Source organism: Cetorhinus maximus, chromosome 20 (assembly GCF_964194155.1).
Source record: "Cetorhinus maximus chromosome 20, sCetMax3.hap1.1, whole genome shotgun sequence".
Lineage (NCBI taxonomy): Eukaryota > Metazoa > Chordata > Chondrichthyes > Lamniformes > Cetorhinidae > Cetorhinus > Cetorhinus maximus.
Genome location: NC_135898.1, coordinates 1342113 through 1360401, shown reverse-complemented (window position 1 = coordinate 1360401; position 18289 = coordinate 1342113). Strand labels below are relative to the sequence as shown.

Sequence of the window (18289 nt, the reverse complement as noted above, 5' to 3'; positions counted from 1 at the left end):
TGGGCTACTGGAACAACACATTTCTGCAAAGTGGTAGAGGCTTTTCCCCAAGTCTGTTTCACATGGTGTGCCTTTCAGATATTACAAGTCCACACCTCATACAGCTTTCCATCCTTCTTTAAATATATTTTTCCTTATTGATTTGTAAATCCCATTGTTCCCACATGCCTTTGGAATTTATTTTTCCCATAATATGAAAATCTTTTATGGTGTCAGTATGGTCAGCACTTTTGGGAAAAATCAACCTGCCTTATTTATCTTGTTAGTTGTAAACAAACTACCATCCCTGTCTCATTGAAAGCCAAACACCTCTCCAATTATCTTAAAATGCAAGTTTCATTCACACCCTATCTGCCTAGACTTTACTCTAGTTCACTTAGTAGCATTTCACGTGCCCTTCTACATCTAACTGTTTTGATAATTTCAACCTTGCAGTCTGTCCATCCTTTTAGATTACACTTCTTTTGCAAATTACTTTAAACCTGTGCCCACTCATTCTCGATCTTTCTACCAGTGGGAACAGTTTCCCCCTGTTTACTCTGTTCAGACCCCTCATGATTTTGAATAACTCTATCAAAACTCTTCTCAGCCCTTTTTCCGAGGAAAACAGTCCTAACTTCTCCAATCTATCTTCATAACTGAAGTTCCTCATCCCAGTAAACATGCTCGTAAATCTTTTCTGCGCTCTCTCTCTCCAATGCCTTCACATCTTTCCTAAAGTGCAGTGCCCTGAATGCCGGACTCCGGCTGAGGTCAAACTAGTGTCTTATACAAGTTCAACATAGCCTCCTTGCTCTTGTACTCTATGCCTCTATTAATAAAGCCTATGATACTGTCTGCTTTATTAACCACTCTCTCAACTTGTCCTGCCACCTTCAATGACTTATGCACATAAACACTTAGATCCCTCTGCTCCTCTGCCCCCTTTAATGTTTTACCCTTTATTTTGTATTGTCTCTCCATGTTCTTTCTACCAAAATGTATCACTTCGCATTTCTCCACATTGAACTTCATCTGCCATTTGTCCGTCTGTTTCACTAACTTGTCTGTGTCCTTTTGAAGTTCTACATTATCTTCCTCAGTTCACAATGCTTCCAAGTTTCATATAATCCGTTAATTGAAGCTGTGCCCTGTACACCAAGTCTAGGTCATTATTATACATCAGGAAAAGAAGGGTCCCAACACTGACTCCTGGAAAACTCCAGTACAAACCTTCCTTTTGCCCGAAAAACGTCCATTAACTACGACTGTTAGGAACTATTGATTGTTTCAAGTAATTTATATTTGTATTGGTTGAGTTAGGTCTAAGCTATAGCTTTATGCAATGGGAACAGATAGGATAAATCAAGAGAAACTATTTCTATTAGTTGGGAATTGAGGACTGGGGCAGAGTCTAAAAATTAGTGACAGACTTTTGAGGTGCGAAATTAGTAAACACTTTTACACAGGCAAGGTGGTACAAGTTGGAGCTCACTTCCACAAATGGCAATTAGTACAGGATCAGTTGTTAATTTCAAATCTGTGGCTGGAAAATGGAGTTCAACCCAGAGAAGTGTGAGGTGATGCATTTAGGGAGGTCAAGCAAGGCAAAGGAATACACAATAAATGGGAGGCTACTGAGAGGTTTAGAGGAAGTGAGGGACCTTGGAGTGAATGTCCACAGATCCCTGACAGGATAATAAAGTGGTTAGACAGGCATGTGGAATTCTTTCATTTATTAGCTAAGGTATAGAATGTAAGAGCAGTGAGGTTATGCTGGAACTATATAAAACATTAGACTGCAACTTGAGTACTGTGTGCAGTTCTGGCCACCTCATTACAGCAAGGATGCCATTGCACTGGAGAGGGTACAGAGGAGAGTTACGAGAACGCTGCTTGGCCTGGAAAATTACAGCAATGAGGGAAGATTGGATTGGCTAGGTGGTGTTCTCCTTGCAACAGAGAGGCTGAAGGGAGATTTGATTGAGGTGTACAGAATTGTGAGGAGCCTTGGTAGACTGGATGGGAAGGGCCTATATACTTGAGCAGGGAGGTCAGTGACTAGGGAGCATAGATTTAAAGCGATTGGAAGAAGGATTAGAAGAGAGATGAGGAAAATTGTTTCCACCCAGAGTTGGTGGAGGCCTGGAACTCAATGCCTGAAGGGGTCGTAGAGGCGGAAACTCTCAACACATTTAAAAGGCGCCTGGGTATGCACCTGAAATGCTGTAACCTCCAGGGCTACAGGACAAATGGCTGGAAAGTGGGATTAGGCTGGTGGCTCAATTTACAGCCGGCACAGACATAATGTGCCAATTGGCGCCTGTCCGTGTTGTAAGCTTTCTTTGGTTCACTGGATTTTTGTTCACCAAAGGTGTAAAGGAATAAGGGGAAATGCAGACATATGGAGTGAGCTCACAGATCAGCCATGATCTCATTGAGAAGTGGAAAAGGCCCATGAGGTTAAATGGCCTGCTCCTATGTTCCTGACACATGCTACACATCTTCCCATCACCCCGCCCCTGGCAGCTTTCTGCAGGGATCGTTCCCTCCGGGACACCCTGGTCCACTCCTCCATTACCCCCTGCACCTCAACCCCCTCCCACGGCACCTTCCCATGCAACCGCAGAAGGTGCAACACCTGCCCCTTTACTTCCCCCCTCCTCACCGTCCAAGGGCCCAAACATTCCTTTTTCAAGTGAAGCAGCATTTCACTTGCACTTCCCTTAATTTAGTCTACTGCATTCGCTGCTCCCAATGCGGTTTCCTCTACATTGGAGAGACCAAACGCAGACTGGGTGACTGCTTTGTGGAACACCTTCGGTCTGTCTGCAAGCATGATCCAGACCTCCCTGTCGCTTGCCATTTCAACACTCCACCCTGCTCTCATGCCCACATGTCTGTCCTTGGCCTGCTGCAATGTTCCAGTGAAGCTCAACGCAAACTGGAGGAACAGCACCTCATCTTCCGACTAGGCACTTTACAGTCTTCTGGACTGAATATTGAGTTCAACAATTTCAGATCATGACCTCTCTTCCTCCATCCCCACCCCCTTTCCGATCCCTGTTTTTCCAATAATTTATAATTTTTAAACAAATATATTTTTCTTTTCCCACCTATTTTTAAATTTATTTCAATCTATTGTTTCATCTCCACCTTTTAGCCCATTTCGATCCCTTCCCCCCACCCCACCCCCAATAGGGCCATCTGCCACTAGCTTGTCCTGTTTGCTACCCTTAATGTCCCCATTAGCACATTCCTTAGATAATATCACCACCATCAATACCCCTTTGTCCTTTTGTCTATGACATCTTTGGCAGTCTCTTCTTGGCCTCCACCTATCCCTGTCGAGCTCTACCTGTCCCACCCACCCCCCTCTACCAGCTTATATTTCATCTCATTTCTATATTTTTTAGTTCTGATGAAGGGTCATACGGACTCGAAATGTCAACTGTGTTCCTCTCCGCAGATGTTGTCAGACCTGCTGAGTTTTTCCAGGTATTTTTGTTTTTGTACCCAGGTCACCTGTTTGTCTTTGCTGAGGTTTCCCTGAGCATCCTGACTGTATTTCATCGTGTCTGCTTATCCAGTTGGACTTGCCTGCTTCCCTCCTCTCTGATCTGTTTCCTTTCAGGTCCCAACGCTGATTGATAAAATGATCATCTCTTCCACCACAAAGTCAGGAGCTGCTGGAGCTGAAGCCTTGTCCTTGCTGTTGAAACGACCATGGGATCCTGCAGTGGGTGTGCTTTCTCACAACAAACCTGTGAGTTCCTTACCTGGAGTATAAACTTCTTGACTGCACGGGGCGGGGGGGCTACCGATGGGCTGTATTCACATTATTGTTGAATTGAAATAAGTGCAGTCAGCATGGAATGTTGGTTCTTCATGTGTTTTGAGAGATGGTATAACTTGCTGAGTGAGTGAGCTGGCTGAGACATGGCGGGGGTGAGTGGTTGGAGTTGATTAGGTTGGTAGAGGGCTGGTGGGGGGGGGTTGACTCGGGTGGTGGGCTGGCATGAGGGTCAGGGGAGAGATTGTGAGCGGGGTGGGGTGTGGCTATGCAGGGATCGTTGGGGCCAGGGAGGAATGAGGCTGGAGGCACAGGGTGGGGACAGGTGTGGAGGACAGTAAGGGTGTGGGTGCAGAGATGTACATGCGGATGAGGCCAAGCTGGGTGGGGGTGTGGAGGGGCTGGAATGACTGGGACTAATGGCTCCTTTTACTAACTCCACAGTTGGTGCTGGCTGTACTGCATGCACAGATGTTGCCTCCTGTGGGAGTGTTCAGGTCTGATGATTGCTGTTGGAAGTTTTTTTAATGCCAATGTTTTCACCTGCAGAGCAAGATTCCAGGTTCTCCATTGCTGCTTGTCACTCCCAGTGGACCTATGAATAACATGACATCTGCATCACGTAGGAATCGCTTCTGGTTATCGCAGCTGTCCTGTTTGGGAAAGGTTTGTTGTGTTAACAATGTATTTTAATCACACTGTGAAGAAATTTGTTCTGTTTATTTCTGAGTGAACTGTTTTGCAACCTTGATCCTTGCGTGTCCCAGTGGTGCCTGCATATGGATAGAAACATAGAAACTAGGAGCAGTGGTAGGCCATTCGGCCCTTCAAGCCTGCTCTCCCATTCAATATGATCATGGCTGATCCTCTATCTCAACGCCATATTCCCACTTTCTCTCCATTCCCTTGATGCCTCTAATATCCAAGAAAATGATCAATTTCTTTCTTGAACATACTGAGTGACCCGGTCTCCACAGCCTTCTGCGGGAGAGAATTCCACAGGTTGATCACCCTTTGAGTGAAGAAATTTTTCCTCATCTCAATCCTAAATGGCCTGCCCTGTATCCAGAGACTGTGGCCCCTGGTTCTAGACTCCCTAACCAGAGGAAACATCCTCCCTGAATCTAGCCTGTCTAGCCCTGTTAGAATTTTATACGTTTCAATCAGATCCCCTCTCATTCTTCTAAACTCTAGTGAATACAGACCCAGTTGAACCAATCTCTCCTCATATGACAGTCCTGCATCCCCGGTATCAGCCTAGTGAACCTTCGTTGCATTTCCTCAATGGCAAGTATATCCTTTCTTAGGCAGGGAGACCAAAACTGCACGCGGTACTCCAGGTGTGGTCTCACCAAGACCCTGTATAACTGCAGTATGACATCCTTACTTCTGAACTGAAATCCTCTTGCAATGAAGGCCAACATACCATTTGCCTTCCTAATTGTTTGCTGCACCTGCCTGTTTACTTTCATTGACTGGTGTACAAGGACACCCAGATCCCTTTGTACATCCACATTTCCCAAAATATCACCATTTAAATAATGCTCTGCCTTTCTGTTTTTCACCCCGAAGCATATAACTTCACATTTATTCACCTTATACTGCATCTACCATGTGTTTGCCCACACACACAACTTGTCTAAATTGCCTTGAAGCCTCCTTGCATCCTCCTCACAACCCCGCCCAGTTTTGTGTCATCAGCAAATCTTCTCATTGGGAAATTATTGATAAATTCCATTCAGATAGGTGAATATTTCATCGCTGCACTTGTAACATGTCTGTTGCCTGTCAGAGTGGGTAGGGATGGGAGGGTGGTCAGCTACTAGTGAGAGGTGGCACGGAATGGGGAGAGCGTGAGCAGGGATGGGTTGGGAAGAGAGGGGGTGGGTTGTTGGTGAGAGGTGGAGGGAGGATGAAGTGCGGATGGGGAGGTGGCTATGTGTAATGCTGAGGACAGTTGCCAGTTGTTTCGAGGAGTCAAACTCCAGATGTCTGTTGAATATTGGAAGCAGGTATGATGAATAAAAGCACTGGCATTTGCTGTAACTCTGGTGCTCGACTTGAAACCCAGTGGCCATGAATGCAGTGGGGGAATGATGTGGAGGACAGTAAGGAAGTTTCATTGGTGGTTTTTGTCCTACAGGTTATCCCAGTCACCATGCACATTGTAACTGGAGGTTCAGGAGTGAGTGTGGTGCAGTGTCTAGAGCACATGATTGGAGCGATTCGAGCAAAGATCCTTGAGGTAGGTGATTTGACACACCAGGAGTTAGAGAGTGTAGTTTTGGAACAGGAGGCCGCCACTTGGCCCCTGGGAACCTGTGTTTGCAACCTCCCATTTTCTTCCAATCTATCCTCGCCATGGTGTTTTCAATCCAGCAGACACTGCTCCCATCACCTGTCACCCTCCCTCTGCTGTCCACTTGCTTTTTTTATATCAGGTTTCTTCATTCTTTTCTGAGAACTTAAAGGCTCATCTCTCTTGGGCCTGCTGCCTGCTTATCTCTCTTTTTTTGTCTATCTCTCTCTCTCTCTCTCTCTCTCTCTATCCATCCCCAATGTGTAATTTTCCCTTGCTGGCTCTTTCTCACATACCCTCACTGGCGTAATCAACTTGTTACTTGCATTTGTGGGGACAAGGTCTGCGATATAAACCTGGAATAGGGGAAGGAACTGTGGACAGAATCTTGGAGTGTTATCATGGAATGGTTACAGCACTGAAAGAGGCCATTGAGCCTGTTGTGACCATGCTGGCTCTCTGCTAGAGCAAATCAGATTATCCCACATCCCCCCATCATTTTCCAGTAGCCCAGCAATGTTTTTGCCTTCTGGTGCTTTTCCTGTTCATTTTTGAAATCTACAATTGAATCTGCCTGCATGACACCCTAATTCCAGGCTCCAGGTAGGGGTGAATCTTGGTCTCACTAAGGATGCTGTTGCAGGAGTGGATTCTAACCTTTGTCTCTCTCTTTCAGCTGCAGACTCACTTTGCGAGCAGACCAATTGTGCTGATCGGTTGGAATGTCGGAGCCCTTGTCGCTTGCCATGTAAGGAGCCTGAGTCAGACCTGTTCTGGTGGGGGAGGTTCAGTCATTTAGTCAATTATAGACTCCAGGCGAGTTCTCCATCCCTGGACCCTCACTACTGCTGTCAGAAATAAAACATTAGCAGCAACTCATATTATACAGCACAGCTCACAAGGAGAAACATCCCATAAATTCATAGCAGAGCAGTCAGCAGTGAGAGCCAAGTGCAGGATTTCCGACAAGCAAGCAAAATCGCAGTTATTGAAACAAGTGGGAAGAAGTGAGTCCCAGGACAGCATTGGCTGAACAGGCAGTAATATAGAGTCTGGGATTAGCAACAGGCAGTAATGCAGAGTCCAGGATTGGGAATAGACAGTAAAGGAGAGTCCAGGATTGGGAACAGGCAGTAGTGCAGAGTCTGGGATTGGGAACAGGAAGTAATCCAGGGTCTGGGGTAGCAGGAACTGTCTCATGGTCCACTCTATAAATTAAGGAGGCGCACAGTTAAGAGCCTGTGGTTAACTCTAAACATGAACCCAGAAAATGCTCAAGTTGGTTCTGCCACTGACTGTGTCCACTGGAGTCAGGCTGTGTGAGCTTTCAGATCTCCAGTATGGAGAACAGGTGGTCATCCTGGTTTAAGCTTGTGAAGTGTATGGACCAGCTTTGGGGCCTTTCTGAGAGAGTCCATTACTTCCTTAATCTTCAAACATATGTTTTCCAATGTGAATCGAATGATAGCCTGACTCTCTTTCCCATTTCCTCCTGCCACCCGCGAGCACTAGTGATGATTCAAACACTTGCCCTCTTTCTGTGAAGTGCTATTTCTATCAAATGAAACCTATGTTGCAGTTAGGGAACACTCATTTAAACTGGCAAAGTACAATCTGTGCACCAGAGTAGTGGATTTGTAGGAGATGTTTTTGCATTTATGTAATGCTCTTCTCTAATGTCTTGCAGTACTTAGCAGCCAGTGAGGTACTTTTTTTGAAGTGTAGTCACTGTTGTAATGTCGGAAATGCTGCCTGAAGTGACTGGTTGATGTGTTTCTATACAGGTCTCGATGATGGAGTTTGTCTCAGCTGTTGTCTGTCTCGGGTTTCCTCTGCTCACTGTTGAAGGACCAAGAGGAGTAAGGGTCAAATTATTTTAATTATTTTTAAATGGTGAAATGTTGTTATAAATGCTGGTGTTGGAAAATATTTTTTTTATCTGAAGGAATACCCCCACTGAAGGTACAGTACAGGTTAGATACAGAGTAAAGCTCTCTACACTCTCATCAAGCACTCCCAGGGCAGGTACAGCACGGGGTTAGATACAGAGTAAAGCTCCCTCTACACTGTCCCCATCAAACACTCCCAGGACAGGTACAGCGCGGGGTTAGATACAGAGTAAAGCTCCCTCTACACTGTCCCCATCAAACACTCCCAGGAGAGGTACAGCACTGGGTTAGATGCACAAATAAGGGGTCTCATATATCCCATTCAACACTCTCTGGGCAGGCACAACATGGGGTTATGTGCAGAGTAAAGCTCCCTTTATGCTGTCCCATGAAACATTCCCAGGGCAGGTACAATGTTGGTCAGACACAGAATAATGTTCCCTTTATACTGCCAGAACACAGTACTTCCTACAACACCAGTGTGAATACTCTTTGTGACAACAGCCATCGCTGTGCATCTCTGAATATGATTGTCACATTAGTAGAACGTATAGACTGTTATGTGCTGAGAGTCCTTATTGGGCAGGGTTGCAATTGAGAAGATTTCAGTCTTTGAGGTGGGACCGTGACCACCAGTAGATTTTATTTCATCAATCTGTGGTTGATATGAAGTGAGTTGTCTGAAGTGAAAGGTCAACATTTGGCCCCAACAAATATTCTGGGAGCATTTGACTAGGATCTGTGTCCCTGAGCCTGGAAAAAAAACAACCACAGACTTAATTGTTGAATTTGTCTCCAGCAGTCACTGCACTTAGAAAAATGGATGAGGCTGGGTAATGCTGAACCCTACCTTGTGTTGGTGACTGCAGAGGGAGAAATGCGTGATGAGTATTTGCTGTGCTGCTGTTGTTTTGGGGTTCTGTATGCTTGGCACACAGTGTTGCAGATGGCATTGCCACTCTGAACCCATGTTTCCAGTCACAGCCTAGATCACATATTCTTTTGCAACATGAACTTATACTGCCATTGAAAAGTAGTAAAACGTGTCAAGGTGTTTCACAGGAGTGTTAGCAAACACGCATCAACACCAAACCTTATACAGTGCTATTAGGACAGGTGACTTGGGAAAAAAGGAGCCTTTTAAAGAAGAGAGAGAGAGCGGAGAGGTTTAATGAGAGAATTGAGAGTAAGCACAGAGTGATCACAGAATTGTGCCTCATGAAGAGTACAAAAGTTGGGAATTTGGTGAAGAGAGTGCAGGAGGTACTGTGTTTTGCTTCAAAATTTACAGTGATTTGCCTCAGCTTGAAGCACTAAGTATTTAAATTATTTTTCCAGAGCTTCAGTGCTTACTGGAAGTTAGTGTATAAAGAAGAATCTTTCAACAAAGTAAGAAGCAGCTATGAATAAATCAGACTAAGATATGCAGAGCAGGTTGTGTTTTGAGAACGTACCAAATGTGAGCTTCTAGGCAGTGAAACTGTCCCAAGTAAACTTAGCTGCAGTAGGTGTCTTCGTTCCTAAACTTTCTGGTTGAGAGTCATTGAGCTGGAGTGAAAGTTGGAGAGACTCCAACTTGTAAATGGTGGCGGGGAGCAATATTTGGGCAGTTTGCTCCAGACATCGGTCTCACCTCGTCACGAGCTGCAGGTTCAGAACAGGGTTGGTGTGACCAGTAGTGTACAGTGTCCGGGGAACCCAGGTGAGATGGAGTATGAGGATCTGCAAAAACTGATCCTATCTGAAGAGTACAGTGTATCCCCTGCCTTGGGGGAGAAGAATCTGGGAAGGACAGCCAGAATGCAGATCTTTGAGCAGGAGGCTGACAAAAAAGGAGGAGGAGGAGGGGAAACGTGATGTGATAGTTGTTGGGGATTCACTAATTAGGGGGACTTATAGCATGTTTTGTAAGCAGGATTGAGAGTCCTACATGGTATATTGCCTCCCCAGTGCTTGGGCGATGGACACCTTGAATCAGGTTGAAAGGAAGGGGAAGGATCCAATCATTGTGATCCATGTTGGGATCACCAACTTGGGGGAAGAGTAGGCAAGAGATCCTGTTTGGCGAATACCAGGAACTAGAAGCTGAATTGAAGCGCAGGGCCTCAAGGGTTATTATCTCTGAATTATTACCTGAGACACATACATATTGGTGTAGGGATTAGAGAGTTGATTATGTTGCTGAAGTTGAAGTGTGGGAAAGAGGGGAACACTGGCACCTGTTTTCGGATGTGAAGAACCTGTAACATTGGTATGAGCTACAACTGATCTGGGCAGGGACCAGGGTCCCAAATAGACCAGGGAAGGCTATATAGGCTAGTCACCAGCACTTAAAACTGGTAAGTGGAGATGGAGGGGGGTGCTCAGGTGGAAAAGGGGGAATAAATAATAGTTCAAAAACAAAGGAAAAGGATGAGAGTAGAGCAACAGTCAGAAATTGTGCTTTAGGGAAAGAAAGAACTGCAAGATATAAAGTAATTAAACTGGGAGAGAGAAAGAATAAATGTTTAAGAAAACATAAGAGCATAAGGACAGGTTAGGCTGCATGGACCAATAAGTGTTCTTTCTACAAACACAAAGTACAAGGAACAAATCGAAGGAATTGTATGAGTAAATTCATCTTGGAGGCCATAACATTGTAGCCATTACTGAGACATGTCTGCAAGATGGTCAGAACTGGGAACTAAATATACCAGGTTTTAAAGGAAAGATAGGAAAATGGGCAGGGTGGGGGTGAGGAGTAGCTTTTGTGATTAAAGATGAAGTCATCTTAGTATAAAAGAGAAGATAATGAGGGATAAGCAGGAGTGGAGAATTTGACAGGTAGAATTAAGAAATTGAAAAGCATTTAAGACTGGATTGAGAGTTGTGCCCCTGGTAGAGTAGTTTTAATGGGGGATTTAAGCTTTAATATAGATTGGGACAATCAGACTAGCAGATCAGAAAGGTAGCAGATTTCTTGAGTGTGTTTTCTGCAGCAGTATGTCACAAAAGACTATTGAATACTGTATTAGATTTAGTAATGAACAATGAGTCAGATCTAGTTGAGAACCAAATGGTATGTGAACAATCATCTAATGGCCATCATATGATCGAATTCAACATAGTGTTTGAGAGGAAGAAATATGAAACAGACACTAAGATTCGAGAGTTCGTTAAGGTCACCTTCAGTGCAATCATACACACACTCTCCACCTGAAACTGGACAAATCTGTTTATGGGTAAAACCACAGAAGGTCAGTGGAAGGTGCTCAACGAAGAATTTGTGATACAGAACCAGTTTATACTTCTTAGGGGCAAGAGCTCTACTTAGCAAAAAAGACAGGCATTGACACCTGAAGAGGCCGGTGACAATGTAAAACTAAAAGAGCGTACAAAAGTGCAAAAAATAGCACCATCCTGACAAATGGGAAGATATAAGAAACTACAACTGGTGACCAAACAGATAATGAGCTACAAAAAAGAAGTATTAAAATCTTGTAAGAGATATCAAAATCAGTATTAAAATTAACACAAAACATGTTTACAATACATTCACGCAGCGAGAGGTTAAGGTCTGGAATGCACTGCCTGAGAGTGTGGTGGAGGCATGTTCAATTGAGGCATTTGAAAGGGAATTAGAAAAGGAACAATGTGCAAGGTTATGGGGAGAAGGCAGGAGAGTGGCATGAAGCAAAAGTGCTCATTTGGAGAGCTGGTCTAGACATGATGGGCCGAATGGCTGCCTCCTGCACTGTAAAAATTCTGTGAAATGAAGTAAATATTGGGAAAAAGAGGGTGTCCAGGAGCAATGTGGGCCCCTTCAAAGCTGATAACGGTGATATTGTCAATGAGAATAAGGAAATGGTGGCCATTTGCAGGGTTACAGGGATGGGGGAAAAGTCGGACGAGATGAGTTGCTCTTGAAGAGAGCCGGCACGCGCACAATAGGCCAGATGGCAGCAGCCTCTGCTGTAACCATTCTATGATTCTGAGTTGAGTAATTACTTTGCGTCAGTATTTACAGAAGAGGAAGAGTTCAGCATGCTGCAATTCCCAAGGAAACGAAGATTGGATCAGGGACAGACTCACTGAAATTCACAAAAACAAAGTATTGCTGAAAAAAGAGACATGCTGTGCAAGTGCTTCATCTCGCACTCATCAGGATGGAGTTGCAAGGAGCTAGGAACCTGTCCTGATGAGTGCAAGATGAAAAGCTTTGACAGCATGTCGCTCTTTTCAGCAATACTCAAATTCTGTACTACCAAGCAACTAGAAACATAAAAATAATAGTAGTGAGGAAAAAAAATGGCATTAAAGAATGACAAATCCCTAAGGTCAAATAGTTTCCATCTGTGGGTTTTAAGGAAGTAGGTGGGAATATTGCAGATGCCCGAACTAGAAATTTCCCAAGATAAAAGCAAAATACTGTGGTTGGTGGAAATTTGAAACAAAAACAGAAAATGCTGGAAAAACTCAGCATGTCTGACAGCATCTGTGGAGAGAAAGACAGAGTTAATGTTTCGAGGCCATATGACTCTTCTTCAGAGCCCTAGAAATTTCCCAAGTTCTCTTTATTCAATGAACCATCCCTTTAAGTTGGAAAGATACTCATGTCACTCGACTATTTAAGAAAGATGAGAAAATAAAACCAGGGAGTTGTAGACCAGTTAGCCTAATACCTGTCTTTGGGAAATTACTACAGTCTATAATTAAAGATGGGGTGACAACACTTTGAAAGAGCTAGCATGGATTTGAAAACGGTTGGTCATGCCTGACAAATTTGTTTGAATTTTTTGAAGAAGTGACTTAAGTAATGGACAGGGGAACGTCAATGAATGTTTTTTATATGGACTCTCAGAAGGCATTTGATAAAATCCCTCTCGAGAGATTGTTTGTTGAAACACACGAAATTAAAGGTAAATTATTGAGCTGGTTCAGAGCTTGGCTGAGTGACACACACATACTCGGCAAAGGGATAGGAAAAGGAGTTTTACAACTATCGATATGACTAGTACAAGGACCGTAGAAATGAATAGTAGTTCACCTGATTTCATGAATCAGAGTCCAGTGAGGAATTCTTTCACGTAGGAATTCAAGTTCAGCTGACTAAAGGCAGGAGTTTACAGCTGGTGTGGATACCGTAGATGAAGTCGGTACACAGAGGCTGGGTTGGTTCTGCAGGCGATGGTAGGAAACTCCCAGCAGAGACAGGCTTGGAGGAGCTGAGACGGTAACCAACTGCTTGCTCAACCAGGCGGCTGAATTGCTTTCTGGTTGATGTTAAAACAGCAGGTTGAGGATTTCTCAGTTCTCAAAGGCATATAGAGATTTCAAAGTGGTCACTCAAGTCATGTGAACTTCTTTTTCCACAATGACATCCAAAAGGGATGTGTATCCAGTATCTGGAAGTGGCTTTGAATTCAGGACTGATAATGTCCCAGCCATTAGTTGTTGGAAGAGTTACCATCCATATTGAGGTGTCGGAAAGGCATTGTTTAGGCGGATTCACTGACTCCGCTAGCAAGGTGAGCTTGTCAGATGCAAATGACATCCCTTTGGTTCCCTTTTGAAATGGACCTGGACTGCCCCAGTTGTGATATGAGTCTTAGCAGCTCTGCAGGCATAACGAGTTTCGACGTGTGATTCTCTTGGTTTTTGTGATTACAAGGGGTCTGTACAATGAGGTATGAGACACCACCGGCCAAGAAAAGAATTCTGTTTTTCTTGTAACTCGTTGCAGCCCCCAGGACAAAGGGACAACCCTGTGGTCATGTGACGTGTAGCAGCCATTTTTTTTGGTTCAGCAGAAAGTCCATTTGAAAAAAGTAGCAATAAGAATAAAATTCTGGATTCCTTTTCATGCCCCAGGCCCAACACCTGGTTAGACCAAACATGCAGCACTATAAGTAGCTCAGGGCACCACACCGTGGGATGGATATATTGGCCTTGAAAGGAGTGCAGAGTAGGTTGATCAAAATGATACCTGGTCTCCACGGCTTTCATGAGGAGGAGAGTTTGCACAAACTATGGTTCTGTTATCTGGAATGCATAAGGATGGGGGATGATTTAATCAACTTTTTGAAGCTATTAATGGGAACAGATGGATTAGATAGAAACTTTTTCTGTTGGTTGAGAAATGTCAGATTCATGGGTGCACTCATGCACTATTAGAGTTAAATCTTTTACAAGTGTAAACAGAAAACATGTAACACAGAAAGGGCGGTCGTAATGTGGAACTCTCTTCTGAAAATGGCAATTAATGCTAGATCAATTGTGAATTTTTCAATCAGTGATGAATTTTTGGAACGCCAAGCTATTTAGGGCTATGGGACAAAGGTTGGTACTTGGAGTTAGGTCACAGATCACTATTGTCACAATCACGTAAAAGGCATTTCCTTAAACAGAATTTGTGTGTGTGTGTATATAGCCCCTTTTAATTTATGACTCAATTAAAAATAAACCAGCAGACAAGCTTTAGTCTTAAACAAAATAAAGGTTAGTTTATTACAAGACGACTGCTGAAAGTTACTTAGGTAAAAAGTAATAAAGTTAGAAACGGAAATACAGATACAAAGATTAAAATGCAAAAAGAAGTAAAAAGAATACTTAAAGATGAGATTTCAAATCAGTCTCTGTGAACCATCATTGTGGGCCTGTTGCTTTGAATTCCTTCCTCCCGAAGTGAAGGGTTTGAAACTTGAAGTCAGATTCTGTAGCCTGCGATGGCCTGAATAGTCGACTGTTGAGAGGTTGCCTGTACCGGTGGACTGAGCAGGTCAGCAGCTTTGAGGAGCAAGTGAAGGTCCCTTTCCTTTATGGGTCCTGCCAGTCGGACGTTTGAAGATTGCCTGGTTTCCTTTTTTAGCAGAAATGTGATGTTTTTCTTGTGGGTACCTTCCTTTGTAGGCCCAGGTGGCAAGGAACCCAGCTCTTATATGTGTTTTAGCTGAGAGCTGTCTGCTGATCATGTGTCTCAAAACTGCGACACTAAAATGGCTTCTTGCAGCCCTTTTTATCATTCAAAAACACAAAATGGCTGCTGTGTTAATTTCGGTGAGTCATTGTTCCACAGAGCAAAGAAGTCGATTAAATTGCAGTCTTTTGAAGAAGTCCTTCCTGTCTCCTGTTCTCTCAGAAGTAAAATGCTCTTTAAAACCTTTGGACATCACTGGGTATCCCTGGAGGAGTCTTTGCATGTTTTAGTGACTCTTTGTAGCCAGATGTAGAGTTATGAGTTTGATAGTGTTTAAACATCAGAAGGTGCCATGTTGTCTGCCCATATTCCGTTTGGAAAAAAGCTTTTTGAACTCAGTGTAAATGTTTGAGAACAGGAATGTGCTTTGAAAACAGTTGTCTTTAAAATCTGTAATATCATAATAATGTGTTCATGACATTATGACCTCATTGGTGGAACAGACTTCAGGTGCTGAGTATTTTACCCCTGTTCCTGTGTTCCTATGGATTCTAGAGATTGGGGACTAGGTGGCTGTGGGCACATTGGTCCCACAATTCGCCTAAGGGGAGCTATACTTAATGATGCGTGGAATGTCTGAGGCCCATGCTCCAGTTTGTTACTGTGATGTTAAATGTCTGGACTTTTCCCTTCAGGATGTTGATGACCCGTTGCTGGATATGAAGACCCCTGTCTTATTTGTGATCGGGCAGAACTCAGTACAGTGCAACGCTGACACCATTGAGGATTTCCGGGAGAAACTTCGTGCTGAAAACAGTATGGTGATCATTGGAGGCGCAGACGACAATCTGAGGTATTTGTGCAACTTGACCCCTCATCCCTTTTTTCCTTCTGTAGCTCAGTTGTAGCACTTGTCCCCTGAGTCAGAGGTTTGTGGGTTGAAGTCCCACACCAAAAATTTGAGCACATTAAAATTGATGTTCCCAGTGTGGTGTTGCACTGTCATAGAAGGTCAGTACTGAGGGAGTGCTGCACTGTCAGAGGGTCAGTACTGAGGGAGTGCTGCACTGTCGGAGGCTCAGTACTGAGGGAGTGCTGCACTGTCAGAGGCTTAGTACTGAGGGAGTGCTGCACTGTCAGAGGCTCAGTGCTGAGGGTGTGCTGCACTGTCAGAAGATCAGTACTGAGGGAGTGCTGCACTGTCGGAGGGTCAATACTGAGGGAGTGCTGCACTGTCGGAGGGTCAGTACTGAGGGAGTGCTGCACTGTCAGAGGCTCAGTACTGAGGGTGTGCTGCACTGTCGGAAGATCAGTACTGAGGGAATGCTGCACTGTCGGAGGGTCAATACTGAGGGAGTGCTGCACTGTCAGAGGCTCAGTACTGAGGGTGTGCTGCACTGTCGGAAGATCAGTACTGAGGGAGTGCTGCACTGTCGGAGGGTCAATACCGAGGGAGTGCTGCACTGTTGGAGGGTCAGTACTGAGGGAGTGCTGCACTGTCGGAGGGTCAATACTGAGGGAGTGCTGCACTGTCGGAGGGTCAGTACTGAGGGAGTGCTGCACTGTCGGAAGATCAGTACTGAGGGTGTGCTGCACTGTCGGAAGATCAGTACTGAGGGAGTGCTGCACTATCGGAGGGTCAATACTGAGGGAGTGCTGCACTGTCGGAGGGTCAGTACTGAGGGAGTGCTGCACTGTCGGAGGGTCAATACTGAGGGAGTGCTGCACTGTCGGAGGGTCAGTACTGAGGGAGTGCTGCACTGTCGGAAGATCAGTACTGAGGGTGTGCTGCACTGTCGGAAGATCAGTACTGAGGGAGTGCTGCACTGTCGGAGGGTCAATACTGAGGGAATGCTGCACTATCGGAGGGTCAGTACTGAGGGAGTGCTGCACTGTCAGAGGCTCAATACTGAGGGAGTGCTGCACTGTCGGAGGGTCAGTACTGAGGGAGTGCTGCACTGTCGGAGGGTCAGTACTGAGGGAGTGCTGCACTGCCAAAGGCTCAGTACTGAGGGAGTGCTGCACTGTCGGAAGATCAGTACTGAGGGAGTGCTGCACTGTCAGAGGGTCAGTACTGAGGGAGTGCTGCACTGTCAGAGGGTCAGTACTGAGGGGGTGCTACACTGTCGGAAGGTCAGTACTGAGGGAGTGCTGCTTTGTCGGTTGGTCGGTACTGAGGGAGTGCTGTGCTGCTGAGGGTCAGTACTGATGGAGCACTGCCCTATTGGAGGGCCAGAGCAGTTGGAGCGTTGTCCTATTGGAGTATTAGTGCTGTGAAAGTGCTGCAGTGTTAGAGGGTCAATACTGGGAGTGCTGCACTGTCGGAGGATTATTTCTGAGGGAGTGCTGCACTGCTGGAGGTTCAGTACTGAGGGAGTGCTGCACTGTCAGAAGGTGAACACTGAGGGAGTGCCTAGTTGTGGGAGGGTCAGTACTGCGGGAACACCACTGTCAGAGGCTGAATACTGAGGGAGCGCCACACTGTAGCATGTACCATCTTTTGGGTGAGACCGAGATGCCATCTGTTCTCAGGTGGCTGTAAAAGATCCCAGACGGTAATTTATCAGCTTGCCAGTCACAATTTGTGATATTTCCTATATCACATCAGTGACAACACCTTAAACATAGTTCATTTTGATGTAAAGTGCTTTGGGACATCCTCAGATTGGAAAGGTGCTGTATATATTCAAGTCACTCTCCCTTCCCCTCTCCTTGCTGTAGCCTGGTTTCACAGGTGCTGCAGGGCTTTACTGAACGGACAACTCAATTTCTTGTGCTGCTAGGCTTGAAATGGAGTGGCAGGGATTCTGGCTACTGCTCATTAAAATAAATTGTTGTGTAACTCATGCTAATTTGTACAGAACTATGGGAGGGCCTATTGCCAGAGTGTTCCCTTTGCAAGCTGTGGCACATCACTCATGTTCACATTCTCCTGTCACTCCTCAAGAGCCAAGCAATTTAAATTTGGCGTCAGAATTCTCTGACGCAATGAGTCCCACATTGAGCACGAACGGACCATTCTCTGTTCCTGCCATCACGAACCCAGGTGAAGAGCAGCCTTCAAAGAGGAAGGTGTGCCCGAGGGTGGTGGTTGATGGGAGAGGAATGAAGGGCCTGGAAGGTGAATTTGGACTGTGTATAAATCTCATCATGTTTCACTACAGGATCAGCAAAGCAAAGAAGAAGGTGGAGGGTCTCACGCAGAGCATGGTGGACAGGTGTATCCAGGTACTCTCACTAACCAAAGGATTTTGGAACACTCACTCTCTCACTGTTAGTCATTTAGACTGACAAGTTTTCTGTCACTAATATAGTGTTGACACACTCACATAGACTCTTAACACACATTCACTCTCACTCACAAGTAGATTGACACACTCGGGCTGTCACATGTAATTTCTTGACACTCTCACTCGCATGTGAATTCTGACAAA

At 44.9% G+C, this 18289-nt stretch overlaps 1 protein-coding gene across 2 annotated transcripts in view; it reads left to right on the top strand.

Annotated features, from left to right (window-relative positions):
• kansl3 (KAT8 regulatory NSL complex subunit 3) overlaps positions 1-18289 on the top strand; it is an 83605-nt gene that overhangs the window by 25977 nt on the left and 39339 nt on the right. For both annotated transcript variants that reach the window (XM_078565356.1, XM_078565357.1), the window contains exons 5-11: positions 3614-3745; positions 4322-4438; positions 5916-6017; positions 6748-6819; positions 7856-7930; positions 15551-15708; positions 18020-18083. In XM_078565356.1, the coding sequence (XP_078421482.1) occupies positions 3614-3745; positions 4322-4438; positions 5916-6017; positions 6748-6819; positions 7856-7930; positions 15551-15708; positions 18020-18083 (720 nt within the window). The remainder of the gene's footprint in view (positions 1-3613; positions 3746-4321; positions 4439-5915; positions 6018-6747; positions 6820-7855; positions 7931-15550; positions 15709-18019; positions 18084-18289) is intronic.